Below are 16,375 nucleotides of genomic sequence, written 5' to 3'. Positions count from 1 at the left end.
TCTACTTAATAATTCATTGCCACAAATGAAATGTTTGTATTAGAATGCATAAAAATCAATTTACTTCTTAGTAAAAACCAGTAAAATTTGAAAATATTTGGGATTGCCCTCTATAGCTGAAATTAGTCACCCAGGATTAACTACATTGCAATAACACCATCAAATGACGAAGCATATCAAATGCAAAAGTATATAAAAGGGAGGAACTAATTCACCTAGGACAGCCCAATAAAATACTGTTTCACAATTAAATGACTTAAGCATTACTATACAGATATGTAATGGTTTTAAAACAGTAAATGAGGCATGTTAAGAATTAATCAATTTATTTGATTTTTATTTCAGAACTTTCCTTTAACATAGTTAAGGCGACAATGGAAGCATTAGTTATACATTATTAAAGATAAGATCATCACAATTTTGTGCAATTCTACATTTTGCCCTTCGTAATGCTCATGTGGAATGAAACCAAGATTGCTTAATTGCATTTTTGTAAACAATATTGGACCTAGCAAAGTTATTCTAGAGATACAATAGCGAAGCATTAAAAATACTACAACCAGAAGAAAGGTAAGAGGAACAATATTACTTTCTAGAATATCTAAAATACAGGTACCTGATTATAACATTTTTAAAAATCTGCATTAGTTATCTTAACCATAATGGCTTATAGAAAGAGTAGTTTAACTACCGGAAACTTGATGCCATGAAAGTCAAAACTCTTGAAAGGTTCACATCTGTAAAACCAGTATAAGGCTACAAATACAATTTACAGCTTGAACACAAAACTGTGTCAAACAGTAATATTCCCAGCCATGATACAATACAAAGGCTCTCATGCAGCATATGCTTCTTGGCTCCCAGTAAGGTTTATGTGTCTAATACAGAAGATGCTGAGTAAACTGCCCAAGTGCAACGGAGTTTCCATTATATGAAAGATACAACTGCTTGAATTTTAAACTTCGGGGATAGCATGATCCATTAAGTTTTTCATAACACTTGATGCCATCCTGTAAGAGTGATGTTTATATATTACATATACATTTCAAAGCACCAAAAGACTTTTAACTTAATTCCTAATACCTACTGAGTCACAAGGTAAGGACTAGCTTTACTGTAGAAGCTAAGAAATTAAAACCTCAAGCTTTGGTCAAGCTTCCTTCGGTGGAATTAGTGAACGATTTGTTAAGAAATTTATATTTGTCTCTCATATCCTTGGCATTACATAATAAGCCTGTCTGGTTAGCAGCTGAAGAGTTTCACTTCCTTGATTATCTTTCACTGCAACATTGGACACATAACAGAACTAATGTCTGACTCTGTGTGACCCTGTGGACCACAGCACACCAATACTGTCCCCGGGGTTTTCTTGGCAAAGATACTGGATTCGTTTTGCCATTTCCTTCTCTAGTGGATTAAGGCAATCAGATGTTAAGTGACTTGACCAGGGTCCCACAGCTAGTAAGTATCTGAGGCTCGATTTGAACTAATTCCAGGCCCAGCACTCAATCCATTGAACCATGTAGCTGCCTTGCCCAGTCCTGAGTACTTTTCTTTGCAATTCTAAGAAATGCAATAAAAATGTGACCCTACTTGACATAGTCCTAAAAACAATATAAGAGGTTTTTTTCTTCCACAAGACCTAAATGATTCAGTGATCCAAGCTGTTTGTACATACCTATTGTAAAAAGGGGGGATGGGGGAGTAGATCCAATCTTGGCCATTAACAGCCAACAGTCAGTAAAACTGCTGCCAATACAGCAGTTAGTAAAACTTTTCTAAAGTATTTTTTTTCATAGAACTTGTCTTCAAAAGCAGTTGTTAATATTCCTGATATAACTATCATTTTTTAAAATAAAAAGTGATCCCAAAATTAAGTTACAAATTACAAAGACAGAACTGTCAGGGAAAAATAGGGCAACCAATGCTTTGAAGCTATTCTTAGATGCTGAATGGGCTCCGATCCCACATAATCTCCCCTTTGTTTCTCCCCACTACTGACCACCCCACCCCTTCCCATGGCCCTATAACACAATTTCTTGAGTAGAGTTCAGCTCTTCTAGCATTTCACTTATCCTCAAAGTCACAAGAAGTGAAGGATCTACACCATACATTAGAGCCAATGTTCTTTATCACCAAGTAAGTCCAGGATACATGAGCAAAAGGTCACACTGCCCAGGAGCAGCAGAAATAAGCAAAGCCTCCTTTTAATATCTTCCTTTGCTCCCCCCTTTTTTTCTACCTGATTGTCCACAAGGGCTAAAAGGAAGACAGCTCTTTCCTCCAGTTAGCATTTTATTCCCTCCCAGCAAACCTCAAACCAAATCTAGCTTTTAATTGCTTAGCTCATCAATGGCATATATATATATAATATGGCCACAGGCTATCATTATCTAATGGGGGATTGGGATGAAGAGAAGGATCACATAAGAGGGAAAGGAAGGCAACAAGAACAAAGAATTCTTATACAGATAACCCCATCTTCAATAATTTCTTAAAGAGAATAATGGGAGGTTTTAACAGCTACAGAAGCTAGGATCAATTCTGACCCTTAAAATGCATGAAATTATAACATATTGCTTGAATTAATTTATAAGAACTATAAGAAAATTTTAAAGTTGAAGAATGCGCTACTTGCCTTTTGATTATGTGTTCAAAGATGAAAGCAGGCATGATTGTAATGGTAACTACAGACCCAGATGTTGAAAGTATGTCTGCAACTTGAGAGTCCTATTAAAATAACACAAAAGGAAATAAATTGAATTGAGGATCCACTGAATGGAAATCATAATTGGCTACAAAGTTCTCTTCCTTCTCTTCATGGGAATGACATGTCCCTTAAAAATCTGAGGCTCCAATGTCAATTTTCATCACCATTCCCCGGCATCTGGCAGAGGGTCTTACATGTATGTGCTTAATAATGTTTGTTAAACTGAATTAATTTTGATTATAAAGTATCTGATCCTTTGCATTTGATTCTTATACAATAAGATCACAACTTGGTTGCATTTGACAAAACTATTAAGATCATTATTACCAAAGCCCCTCTTCTAAGGCATTTAGACATTTTAGCATACACTGAAGACTAGAAACTTCAGAGTTTCTAAATTTAAAATTAGCTTTTCAAAATTAACTATCACTGTTAATAATCATTCAACAATCATTGCTTATATAAATTTCCTATCTAACATGAAAAGTAAAAATTATAAAACCAATTGCCTGATACAGGGCTTCTGACCAAAATAAAGCAAAAAACATATGATAGCTAAACTACATTGGCCTGTTCTCCAGAACCAATAACAGCTATTCATTCAGAAGTACATAAAATTTTTTTGAAATCTATAAAATAAAAACTAGTAAAGAAAAGGCATATCACATTACCTTCAGGCCAATTACATTCTGACCGTTGATTTCACAAATGTTGTGCTCAGTAAGAAGACCATTTCTTGCTGCAGAACTGTCTTTCACTATAGAGGTTATCTTTCCATTTTTAAAAATGAATCCAACATGTCTGGTACTATCCTTATGCATGGTAATAGTTCGTTCAAATGGTCTGGGAAAACATTTTCAGGGGAAAAGTCTTATTAGTATATATTTAATCTTGAGACAAATTTCTGGGCTACAGCACTGCCTAATAATTACCATCTAAAATGAACCATCAACTTTTAATATCTAAATGTGTTCAACTTAACAGCTACATTTCACAGTTTCACTAAGAATGCTGGCTCTAACAAAGTCATTTAAAAAGCACACCACTGTAATGCATTTTTGAAACTAAAGGTGGGAAAATCTGAGAGAAGCAGGTACTTTGCCAATAAGCTTTTCTCCCTCAGAATCCATTCTATGCTCTGAACAAAAGTACTGACCCTTTTAATAAAGTGATCCTATTTAGAACTTTAGCAGTTCTTGAAAAAATGAGTACTAGAGGGTAGCTACTACTTAAAAAGGGGGAAGGAAACACTAAGTGCCTACTATGTGCCAGGCACTGTGCTAAATACTCTACAAATATTTCATTTGATCCTTACATCAACCCTGGGAGGGAGATGCTATTCACATTTCACAGCTGAGGAAACTCAGGCAGACAGCAGTCGAAGGACTTGGCCAGGGTCACAGCTACCAAGTTGTCTATAGCTGGATTTTAATTTAGCTATTCCTGACTCCCAGCCCAGCATCTACTGTGTCAGCTAGCTGCCTCTATATTCTTTCTAACTAATTCTTAAGCGGAGATGAGAATTATTCCTCAAAAGTATTTTAAAGTAGTGTTAACTTTAATGTCCTGGATGCTTTCTCTCTTCCAACCTCCTCAGAAAAGTTTTTATAGCAACAAAATCTCTCAGCAAAGTAAGGTATATACCTAGAATGGCGGCAATAAGGCAAGCGAGCTTCTGTTACTTTTTGAAGGCCCTTCCTTAAAAAGATCGCAGCTGCCCAGCACTGCAGGTAAAGGGTGAACATTTCTCTTCATCTGCTCAGAAAAGACATCTCGGGATATATGGTCTCCCACCAAAGGCAACAGTTGTTTAAAATGTCGATTCAAGTGACTTCTAGGGAGGGACAGTTCCCAGAGCATCTTTTACAAGTTGCCCTAATATCACAGCCTGCTTAAGATCACTGGACTCAATGCCAGAAAACCTGAATCTGAACCCTACGTGCAGGCACTGACTAACGAAAACTCTCATAGCAAAGTTAAACATAAATGGGATACTAAAAAATAATTTAAAATATGACTGAAAATTTATGTGACAGCACAATCAGATTAATTCAGAAATCACTAATTTAAAATCTGGGAAAATTTACATGCAGCCTGGATTCACCAGCCTGCCTTAGATAAAACAAAAGAAGCACAAAATGATGGCTGCAGAATTTAGAGCTGGGAGGGGCCTCAGGAAACCAAGTAGATAAATCACCTCATTCTGCGGCCTAGGAAATGGCAGTTCAGAAAGGTTAAACGACTCAAACTCAACACAACCCAAACTGAACCCACCCCTCTTCTAAACTTCTCTACGTCAAAGGCACCACCATTTTTCCAGACTCCCAGGCTGGTAATGTGGGCACTACCCACACTTTCACTCCTCACTTTCTCATCCCACGTTTCCAGTTAGCTGCCAAAGCTTGCTATTTCTACCTTCACATCACTCTCTCATCTAATCCTTCCCTCTAATCACACAGCCACCAGCTTAGTTCAGGCCCTTATCACGCATCACCCAGAGTGCATCACCGTTCCCACTTGGTCTCCCTGCCTCAAAATTCTTCCTCCATTTTAATCTATCCTATACACTTGCTGCCACTGATTTTACTGAAGTGCATAACACACCACCCTCCTACTCAGTAAATTCCAATGGCTTCTATTGCCTCTAGAATACAATATAAACTTTTTTTTTTTAGCCTCAACCTATCTTTCTAGACTCATCCTGCATTCTGCAATCCAGCCAACTGGCTTCTGGTTCCTTACATACATGTAGTCTTTTTGCACTAGATGAATCTGATGCCTGGAATACACTCCCTCCTCACCTCCGGCTCAGATAATCCTCTTCAAGATGATGCACAAGCACCATCTTCTCCAGGAAGGCTTTCCTGATTCCCTAAACTCCTAGTGAGTGCCCTCCTGACACCACTTGGTGTTTATCCTTATTATATTAATTTTGTCCCCACAGTCTCTCAAATTAGAAGGGAGGCTCCTTCTAAGTGGGTATTGTTTCATTCATTGTATATCTTGTGTCCCCAGCACCCACTGGCATCTAGTAAATCCTTAATTAATATTTACTGATTAAGGTTGTAAAGCCACTAGTCAAATTGAGGTCACATGACCTCATACCCAAGGCTCTCTTTCACCACAGCCTGTAACTGGATCATTTCTTCTTTTCTTTTTTTTTTTTTATTTTGCAGGGGGGAAGGCAAGGCAATTGGAGTTAAGTGACTTGCCCAAGGTCACACAGCTAGTATGTCATGTGTCTGAGGCCAAATTTGAACTCAGGTCCTCCTGACTCCAGGGCCAGTGCTCTAATCACTGTGCCACCTAGCTGCCCCTAAAGGCAACTCATTTTTTTTTGGAGGGGGGAAGGCAGGGCAATTGGAGTTGACTTGTCCAAGGTCACACGGTTAGTAAATGTGTCAAGTGTCTGAGGCCAAATTTGAACTCAGGTCCTCCTGACTCCAGGGCCAGTGCTCTAATCACTGTGCCACCTAGCTGCCCTGAATCTTTTCTTGGTACAAATCAGAAGCACATAAGTAACAAGAGGAATGAAGAAAACTACATTACATCCTATAGAGAGTACAAGATAGGGGGGGCCATGGCTAGATAGCAGTTCTAAAAAAAGAACTGGGGTTTTTTGTGGACTTCAAGAACAGTAAGTGTGACATGGCAGCCAAAAAAAGCTATTAAGACCTTAGTGTAATAAGGGAGGTATAGCTTCCAGGAACAGGGAAGCCACAGTCCCATTGTATTAGTTCTCATCTATACAGATGTAGAGTTTGTGATGTCAGTTTAAGAAGGGCGCTGAGAAGCTGGAAAATAAAGAGGTAAGCAAAAATCATGAAGGGCCTCAGAGAGTCCATGTCATGAGAATCAGTCAGAAGAACTGAGCATGGTGAGCCTGACCCTAAAGCTTCGAATCATGAGAAATGGGTAGAAGTTGCCAAAAGGCAAATTTAAACCAAATGTCAAAACTCCTTTCAGATGGGTTGGGCCACTTGGCTGCTGAGGTCCCTTTCCCCAACTCTTAAATTCTCTGATTCTGTGGAATCTGAGACTTGAGGAACTAACTTTAGGCCACCGGAGGCAGAATAAAAACTAAAACTACTCTGAAGTAGAAACTGTCAGAGAGATAGTTATGATTCTCAGCTAGAAAAACCATTAGTATGTGGGGTTTCAGTTGGGTTAGGACAGGCAAAGGGATTTGCATCTGCCAGGAATCTCACTCAACACCTTTCCGGGCCTTAGGTTCCCCATCTATACAATGAACAATAATGTTTCTATACCTTATGTAACAGGGTTGTTGTGAGGCTCAAATTAAATAATGTATGTAAAAGCAATTTACAAATTATAAGGGATTATCTAATGTCAGTTAAGAATTACTATTAAAGTTCAATAGAGTAACAGACTTTGAATCTAAGGGTCAGAGCATACATAAACATCAAGATAAGTCTAAACTTCTCTCTCTCTGCCTTCCCTTCCAACACCCTACTCTTCACCCACACTTTTACTTCCAATCCCTTGATCCCTCAGTTCTCACTTAGGCCACTCTCTTCTCTTGTTCTCCCCATACCCTTGGTGAACAAATTCAATTCTACACTATCCTCCTCTCTTGAATCTCTTGCCCCCTTAACATACTATTGAGTATACCCAGGGCAAGCCTCATTCATTGCCTTCACTCCTACACATGTACTGCTGAATAACGTAGAGAAAAATCACACAATCATTCTGCTTGGATGTTATACAACCTCGACTGGGCTCTCACTGCTGTTAAGCAATCCTACTAAACCTCTCACTCTCCACAGAAGCTCTTTCCAAACCTTTTCATCCCTCCTCTAGCCTCCCAAGGCTCCCCCTCCCTGCCTTCTCAGCAGAGCACCTTGCCTCATATTTTACAGAAAAAAAAATTGAGGCCATTCACTATGAATTCCCTCTTCTCCTCTCTTCCTTATCGCCTATCATTCAGTGTCTTCTGCTACTGTTTCCTCCTTCACCTATTTCATATGACAAAGTGGCCTTAGTCCTTACCAAGGCTAATCTCTCTTCTTGTTCAAGAGACTCCATTCCATTCCAACTCCTCCCACAAACTGCCCCTCCATCATCCCCACTCTTTTACTTATTTTCAATCTCTCCCTCTCTATTGGCTTATTTCCTACCATTGACAAACATGCCCATGTCTCTCCCATCCAAAAAAACCCCATCACTTGATCCTTCCATCCCTGTTAACTATCCTCCTACTTCTCTTCTGTCCTTTGCACCTAAACTCCTCAAAAAGGTTGTCTACGGTGCCTCCACTTTCTTTCCTCTCACTCTCTTCTTAACTTCTTACAAGCTGGCTTATCTTATTATTCCACACAAAGTGCTCTCTCCAAAATTCCTGATGATCTCTTAGCTGTCAAATCCAATGACCTTTTCTCAGTCCTCATTCTCCTCAACCTCTCTGAAGCCTTTTGACTCTACTGATCACTTTCTCCTCCCTGATACTCTTCTCTCTAGGTTTTTGGGACATCACCCTCTCCTGGTTCTCATCCTGACTGCTCCTTCTGTTTCTGCTGGATCTTTCCTCTTCCAGATCACACCAAGTGTAGGTGTCTCTCAGGGTTCTGTCCTGGGCTCTCCTCTTCTCCCTCTCTACTATTTGTATTGGTCATCTCATCAGCTACCAAGGATTCAATCACCATCTCGATGCTGTTGAGTCTCAAATGTACTATCCTGCTCCAACCCCTCTGCTGCCCTCCCATCTCGCATCTCCAGCTGCTTTTCAGCTATCTTGAACTGGATGTCCTATAGGCAACTTCAACTCAACATGTCCAGAATTAGCCTCATTATATTTCACACCAAACCCTCCCCTCTTTCCAAACTTCCCTATTACTGTAAAGGCGTCACTGTCCTCCCTGTCACTAGGCTCACAACCTAGGTGTGTTAACCCTGACTCCTCACTGTCTCTCATCCTTCCTCTCCCATATCCAATCTGTTGCCAAGACTTGTTGATTTTATCTTTGCAGCATCTCTCAAATACATCCCCTTCTCTCTGACATTGCCACTACCCTGGAATGGGCCCTTACCACCTCACACCTCATTACAATACCCTGTTGGTTGGTGTGCCTGCCACAAGCTTTTCCCTACTCCATCCATCTTCCATTAAGCCACCAACCAAAGTGATTTTCCTAAAAGACAGGTCCAAACATGTCACATTCTCCCCTATACCCCCCCTTCCCGGCCCCTGCCAACTCCAGTGGCTACCACCTCAAGGATCAAATATAAAATCTTCTGTTTGGCATTCAAAGCCATTCACAAACCAACACACACACTTTTCCAACTTTCTTACACCTTACACGCTCCTCCCACTCCCCAAATTCCACATACTCTTCCATCTGCAGTTCTGGTCATTTTCACTGGCTGTCCCCCAAGCCTAGAATGCTCTCTCCTCTATTCTACATCCTGGCTTACTTCGATTCCCAGCTAAAATCCTACCATCTACAGGAAACCTTCCCCAATTCCTCCCAATTCCATTGCCTTTTATTTTAATTATCTCCTATTTATCTTGTATATTTTTGTTTGCATGTTGTCTTCCCCCATTAGATTGTAAGTTCCTTGAGGGCTGGGACTGTCTTTTGCCTCTTTTTGTAGCCCTAGTGTTTAGCACAGTGGCTGGCACACAGCAGGTGCTTAATAAATGCCTACTGACTAGCTGACTAAAAACAGATTCCATAATGACCCCTGCAAGTAAAAGTTATCCAGTTCTGAGTTATGTATATCTCACAGTAAAAAACTCTACTTCTCAAAAAGAAAAATCCAGAATGACCATAACTTCCAACTAGTTCCTATTAACAATTTTATTACAGTCACATCTTTAAATCATCTCTAGGTCCAAAGTAGAATGGCACTGTAAGAGGCACTAAGTTCCAATCCGACCTCAGACCTTTAGGAGCTGTGTGACCCGGGCAAATCTCCTTCTGCTTCAGTATCCTCAGCTGTTAAATGGGCGCAATACCAACACCTGCCTCACAGGACTGTTGTGAGAATCCAATGTGGTAACTGACGCAAGCACTCAGCACAGTCCCTGGCGCTAAATACTCATCTCTTCCTTCTCCCTCCCCTTCCTTCCTTATTACATTGTACAAAATTGCTATATGTCACAGACTGAAAACGGATTTTGTTCCACCTGCCATTTTTTTATTTAGTAGCAGCACAGACTTAGCAGAACAATACCACTAAGAGAAAAAGCAACATGAAATGAAAAACTTGTAGGAAATCCTGCAAAGAAATTCACTAAACTGTCTAGAGCCGACAATGACATTAATTGTTGAAAGGAAGTCACGCTCACAAAATCCTGAAGGGATAAGGGAAAGGATTTAGCATTTAAATATAGATTTCTAACTTATGATTTCTACTCTCTTACCTGTCCCGAATAGTCATGGTAATCTTCTCTCCAAAAGCCTGTTTGAGAACTTTATGTGCTTTATCAGAGCTCCACCCTGCACAATTTTCACCATTAATTTGAAGAACTTGGTCCCCAAATCTCAGACCAACCAGAGACGCTGGAGAATTGGCCTGGACTAGCTGAACAAATACACCCTAAATGCATGAAAAAGAAAGAAATGCTAGAAATACTTTATAAACAATTATTAAGCAACATGGCAAATTATTCTCAGAAAAGAAAAAAAAACAACTTGTAAGTAACTGAAGGATACAAAACCAGCAAGTAGAATTCTGAGAACTAGGTCATAAGACTCGTCCTCAAAACATGACTTGATCATGCTCTGAACTTCTATCTATAGATCCCAACTAGGGGGAAGAGAATATAAATTCAAATTTTTATGAGGCTGAAAGGTTGTATTTTGCAGACCAAACAGGTATTAACAATTTGTGTGTTCATTTTCTTTATCTGAAAAGGAAAAAAAAAAATTCAACTTGAATTTGGCAATTTCCTTTGCAATTTAGGGCTTAGCCTCCTACATCTGAGGTATGTAGCTAGTCATCTCCCGACTTCTCGAAATATACCTAATCAAGTAAGATTAGGGTTATAAAGGATTCAAAAATGAACTAAAGTCTCTTTCCCAGTTCTTGCCCAGAGAATGTAATCCATTCTTTCTTACCAAGATCAAATAAGTATGAGTGTCTTAATTATAGTAACAATAAAAGCCTACAAAAGAGAAGGGAGCGCGCGCGTGTGTTGTGATTCCCAAGAATCAGTGCTGCCATGGTTCATCAGTGAACCTGAGGTTAGTTATAAGTGATGACTTTTTTTTTCAGCCAAGAAAGTCAGGAAGGCAGTCTACTAAGGTATAGAGGGGTCGTAAAAGAAGAACACATACCAATGAAATCCCAGATCCTCAAAACTGAATAGTTGTTGATATTTATGTAGCCCTTTAAGGCCTACACCATCAAGGAGTATACAGTTTTATCTCCATTTTATCTGAGAAAACCAACACTCAAAGAAATTAAGGACTTTGCCCAAGATTACCTATTGAGGTAGCCACTGACCCAGGATTCAAACCCAGGTATTCTGACTCCCAAGTCTACTGTTTTTCTCCTATTCCAGAAGTTGCTTTACCACCCTAGAAGGTCTGGTTCAAATTCCACCTCTGTTCCATATAAGCTTAAGATTATAAATTCCAGAAAAAGTACATTCCTGCTCTGGTATAGCATTTTCTTACCTCAAGATTCCTTATATCACTAAAATCACAGGTCCAGTCCCTATATCTAGCTCTACCATAGCCTGCAACCAGAATTTGTGATGCATGGCCAGAAATAAACACAACACCAAATAATGCTAAATGTGTTGTTTGAATATGAACATTTTAGTTTTAGCATAATTTTAAAATGGCTTTCAGAATGGTTAGACCAATTCACAGCTCCACCAAACAGTGCATTAACGTGCCCACGTCTTCCCATAACCGTTCCAAAACTGACTATTCCCATGTTTTATCATTTTTGTCCATTTGTTTGGTATGAGGTGAAACTTCAGGGATGTTTTGATTTACATTTGTTTGTTTATTTGAAGCATTTTTTTCACATAGGTGTTAATTATTTGCATTTCATCTGGGAAAGCTGAGGCTGGTTGGCTTCCCTAATTCAGGGGTTCCAAGTTACAGTACAGCAGATTGCATGTCAACCCTAAATTTGGCACCAATATGATGAGCCTTCAGGAGCAGAGGGTCACCAGGCTGCCTAAGAAGGGATAAAGTGGCCCAAACTGTAAAACCAGAATCAATACTGGGATCAGGACAGTGAGTGGCTGCTGCACTTCCATCCTGGGAAGGGAAGGGGAATGGGAAAAGGGAAGGGAAAGGAAAACTTTCTATATTCTTTGGTGACAACTCTTGGGGACTGGCTTCTAGTATTTGCTATTTCTTTTAGTTACCTCTATATATCTTGGAAAGTAAAACTTCATCACAATTATTTGATACAAAGATTACCCCTCCCCCCCACTTTCCCTATTATTCTAGGTTGAGTTAACTTTGTTCATGCAAAACTTGTTCAATTTCAGTTTCCTTTCTCCTTCCTTCCATATTATGGCTCTCATGGAGATCTAACTCCCTCCTGATGACACAGACTCCCTGGCTACTTTTTCCAGCACTGGCTACTCTTTCACTCACTTCCCTTTACTCACTGGTCAAGGTGAGAGGAAGGTTAGAAGATTCCTTCCCCTCGTTACCATTTCCAGGTTCTCCCCTGCCCCATCACTCAGTAACCTATCTTTCTTTGAGGTTCACTCAGTCCATATCTACCACTCAATCAAAATTTGGGTACCAATTGTCTATGGACCTTCAGGACACTCCCCTTCCTTTCTCAACAACTTCAGTATAGGGTTCTCAATCTTTCTCTTCTCTCTGCTGTCATACTAGGGGCACCCTCAAACACTCTGCCCTCTCAGTTCCTCAACTTACTCATTTGCCATGACCTACTATACTCAGCCACAAAAATGGACATACCATCACCCACAAATCGACTACCTTCCTTGTTCACAAACTCTGAAATTCCTCCATCTGATCATAATCTATTGGCATTTGACCTTTCCCTTTACCTTCTAATAGCAAACCCTGTTTATCAATTCCCTGACCTCCAACCCTCAAGCCCTCATTTCTCTTCTAGGCCATTACCCCTGAACAAGGCACACTCTCCCTTGAACTAGGTGCACTCTCCTCCTTTCCCCAGATGGATTCCTTGGTGAACCAGTTCAACTCCATACTATCCTGTTCTCTGTCATTGATTGTGACCTGCCAAGGCTCAGACTTGGATCACTACCAGCATCTATTGCTTTTGTTTTACATACAGGCTACTGAACAAAGGTGGAGAAAATCATGCAACAGTGTTGACTGCGTCCTTTACTAACTTATATTATATAACCTCAAATGGGCCCTCGTTGTAACTAGACAATCCTTTTACATCTTCCTAATTAACTAACACACTTACGACAGCGACTCTTCAAAACCTTTTCATCCCTCCTCAACCTCCCATTACCCTCTCAGCTGAGAACCTTATTTCAAATTTTACAGAAAACTGAGTCAATTTGCCAAGAGCTCTCTCTTGTCCCCTCTGCCTTATCTCACACCACTCAGATGCCTTCTGCCACCATCTCCTCCTTCACCTGTGTCACCTAAGGTGGCCCTTTTTCTTACAAAGACAACCCAAAAGCCTTCTACATGCACAAGTGATTCCATTCCGTCCCATTTTCTCCAGAAGATTGACACCCCTCTCCCCCCCACAACATCCATACTCTCTCTTATCTTCAATCTCTGTCTATTGACTGCTTCCCTACTGAATATCTGTGTGTGCTCCAGTCTCAAAAAACCTCACTTGATCCATCCATCCATCCCAGATAACTATCATCTTAAAGGCAGCCATCTACAGTAGGTACCTCTGCTTCCTTTTCTCTTACTCTTCTTAACTTCAGTCCGGCTTCTGTCCTTATTTAACCAAAAGATGCCTCTCCAAAGTTATCTCTGCACCTTTGACACTGTCAATCTCACCTCCTCCCTGATACCCTCCTTTTTTTAGGCTTTCAGAACAACACCCACTCCTTCTCCTCCTACCTATATTACTGTTTCTCTTCATTATCATTTGCTAGATCTTCATCCAAATCATGCCCCCTAACCATGAGTGTCTCAGCAGGGCTCTGTCCTGGGACCACTTCTCTTCTCCCTCTATACAATTTCACTTAACGATTTCATCAGCTCCAACAGATTCAATTCTCTATGCCAATGATTCTCAAATCTACTTAACCAACTCTAACCTCTCTGCTGACCCTCTATTCTTACATCTCCAACTGCCTATTAAACATCTCAAACTGGATTTCCCACAGAAATCTTAAATTTAACATATCCAAAACTGAACCATTATTTTTCCTCCAAACCTCCCCGCTTCCAAACTTCACTATTCTGTCAAGAGGACCACCATCCTCCCAGTACCCCATGCTCACAACCTGAGTGTCATCTCTGATACTACTTTGTTGGGCTCCCTGCTTTCTTACCTTGTGGAAACAGCCATAACTACTCTAGCTCTGACACATAATACTTCTTTTGGGATTTTGAGAGTTTTTCATTGCTGGCTTTGTATCCCTAGCATCCAGCACAGAGCCCAATAAATAATAAGTGTTTAATAAATGCCTGGGCAGCTAGATGGTACAGTGGTTAGAGTGCCAGACCTGGAGTCAGGAAGACCTGAGGTCAAATCCAGCCTCAGACATTTCCTAGCTGTATGACCCTGGGCAAGTCGCTTAACCCTATTTGCCTCGGTTTCCTCATCTGCAAAATGAGATAGAGAAGGAAATGGCAAACCACTTCAGTATCTTACCAAGAAAATCTCAAAAGGGGTCACAAAGAGTCAGACATGACTGAAAACAACTAAACAAGCAAAATTAGGCAATAAATGCTTGGTTAGTTGTTGTCCTCTGTTCTCAAAGAGTTTCAAAATGACATCCCTATGTCGCAGTCAAGCTACAATGTGTCTGATTATGGCTGATAAGACCAATATAGGCTCAAAAGACTCTACCATAGGTCAGGCACAAAGAGTCCATATAACATTCAGAGTAGAGATGTCTCTAAATCTATGCATCTCACGTTTCTTTTGAGCTATTGCAATTCTCCCTTGCTTATGCACCTTCTTACATATGAGCACGCCATGTTAGGTGATTCTGTGCCAGTTTCCCATGTCTCACCATCAATTCCAAAGTTCTTCAGAGAGACCTTGAGAGTGTCCTTGTATTGCTTCTTCTGACTTCTGTGTGCGCACCTGCCTCGTGTGAGTTCTCCATAAAATAGTCTTTTAGGCAAACATACATTTGACATTCAAACAACATAGCCAGCCCATCAGGGCTGACAGGTTACTATGACCAAAAATATCATCCCCTAGTTACCAGCCTACTGAATGATACTTACCTAGGAAGGTTCTCAGAAATTAAACAGTATGTCACTGGGACTATAGTCAAAGCCTGTGTTCACTAGCCCAAACTTTAAGAGAAGCACAGGTAACCTCCATGTCAAAATGAGGGAGAAAAATAAGTATGGAAGATTTTACACTTTAAAGAAGAAAAAAAAATTAAACACTCACATTGTCTATTGACTTAAGTCGAAGGCCAATTTTTCCCTGTTGATCTTTACACAAAATGACTTCCCGGATTCCTTGTTTAATTTCTGCTCTTCGAATTCCAGCATCATTACCAGTTATAGGAGCCACCATATAATTCACAGCAGAAGGCCTGGCCACCAGTTGCTGCTAAAAGCATCTAATGTTACTGTATTTAGAAAAACTTTTTTATACATATTTAAAAGAAAAATTCATAGTCATCTGCATACACTCTTAAAGACAGCATTTTTAGACTATACCTTTCTCATAGTGGAACCTTGTTCCCATAATTATCCCCTCCACCTCTAACATTTTAATATCTCTCTCATAGCTATTTCCGTTGTACTTTTTGTATTTTACATATGTAGCCAATCTACCTCCAATATCTCTTGGTAGAACTAATGGGTTACACAAACCAGATGCACAAGTTAAAAAAAATAAAAAGGCTTGTGAACAAGAAAAGCTGCTGATGCTTCAATTTTTTCCAATATTCTCTGCATATTTCTATTTATTATTAGACTCTAAAAGCCCATAATCATATGTAAAAAAGAAGTGCACTCTTGGCCTATCCCAAAATAACCTGCTACACCTACGGCAAACCATAGTCCTAGCTATTTTTTTTTCACAGAAGGGTAATAAAATCACTCTGCGTAAAAAAAGTGATTATAAAAAAGACTGATTCTATAATGAAAGCAGCAGCGCAGCTACTCATTTTGTTCAATTCAACAAACGTTTATTAAGCACCTCTGAGCAAAACACCATGGGAGACATTAAGAGATACACAAAATTTAAACAAGGCACAATCTCCACCCTGATGTAACTTACATTCTATGGGGGAGATAAGTAAAACATAAATACGCAATATTATGAAAGATTGTGTTATATAATAAACGCAAAACAGACATGATGAAAAATGCTACGTGAAGTCGGCAGAAAGAAAGATCAGGTCATATTGGCAAGTAATCAGTGAAGGCTTCATGTAGGAAATACCATCTGAGTTGGCCTTAGAGAAAACGGAAGTCATAGTGTGGATAAAGAGTAGTGTTTGGTATAGGATGAGAAAGGGGAGAAGTGGAAAGCCAACAGAATATGATCAAATAAGGGAATTTCAGA

The 16,375-nt window shown here is 39.8% G+C and overlaps 1 protein-coding gene across 2 annotated transcripts in view; it reads right to left on the bottom strand.

Annotated features, from left to right (window-relative positions):
- Window positions 1-309: 309 nt before the first annotated feature.
- The window catches only part of LOC118842548 (syndecan binding protein), a 41,060-nt gene continuing 24,994 nt past the window's right edge, over window positions 310-16,375 (bottom strand). Inside the window, exons 5-9 of one of the 2 annotated variants that reach the window (XM_036750015.1) lie at window positions 15,248-15,409; window positions 10,095-10,270; window positions 3,382-3,553; window positions 2,639-2,730; window positions 310-1,010 (exon numbers count right to left, since the gene is read on the bottom strand). In XM_036750015.1, coding sequence (XP_036605910.1) covers window positions 956-1,010; window positions 2,639-2,730; window positions 3,382-3,553; window positions 10,095-10,270; window positions 15,248-15,409 — 657 coding nt within the window. In that variant the 3' untranslated portion in view covers window positions 310-955. Of the gene's footprint in view, window positions 1,011-2,638; window positions 2,731-3,381; window positions 3,554-10,094; window positions 10,271-15,247; window positions 15,413-16,375 lie in introns of both variants that reach the window. The other variant, XM_036750012.1, reaches the window with a different exon arrangement.

This window comes from Trichosurus vulpecula, chromosome 1, assembly GCF_011100635.1.
Source record: "Trichosurus vulpecula isolate mTriVul1 chromosome 1, mTriVul1.pri, whole genome shotgun sequence".
NCBI lineage: Eukaryota > Metazoa > Chordata > Mammalia > Diprotodontia > Phalangeridae > Trichosurus > Trichosurus vulpecula.
The sequence above is the reverse complement of the archived record's forward strand: the minus strand, read 5'-3'. Positions and strand labels throughout refer to the sequence as shown.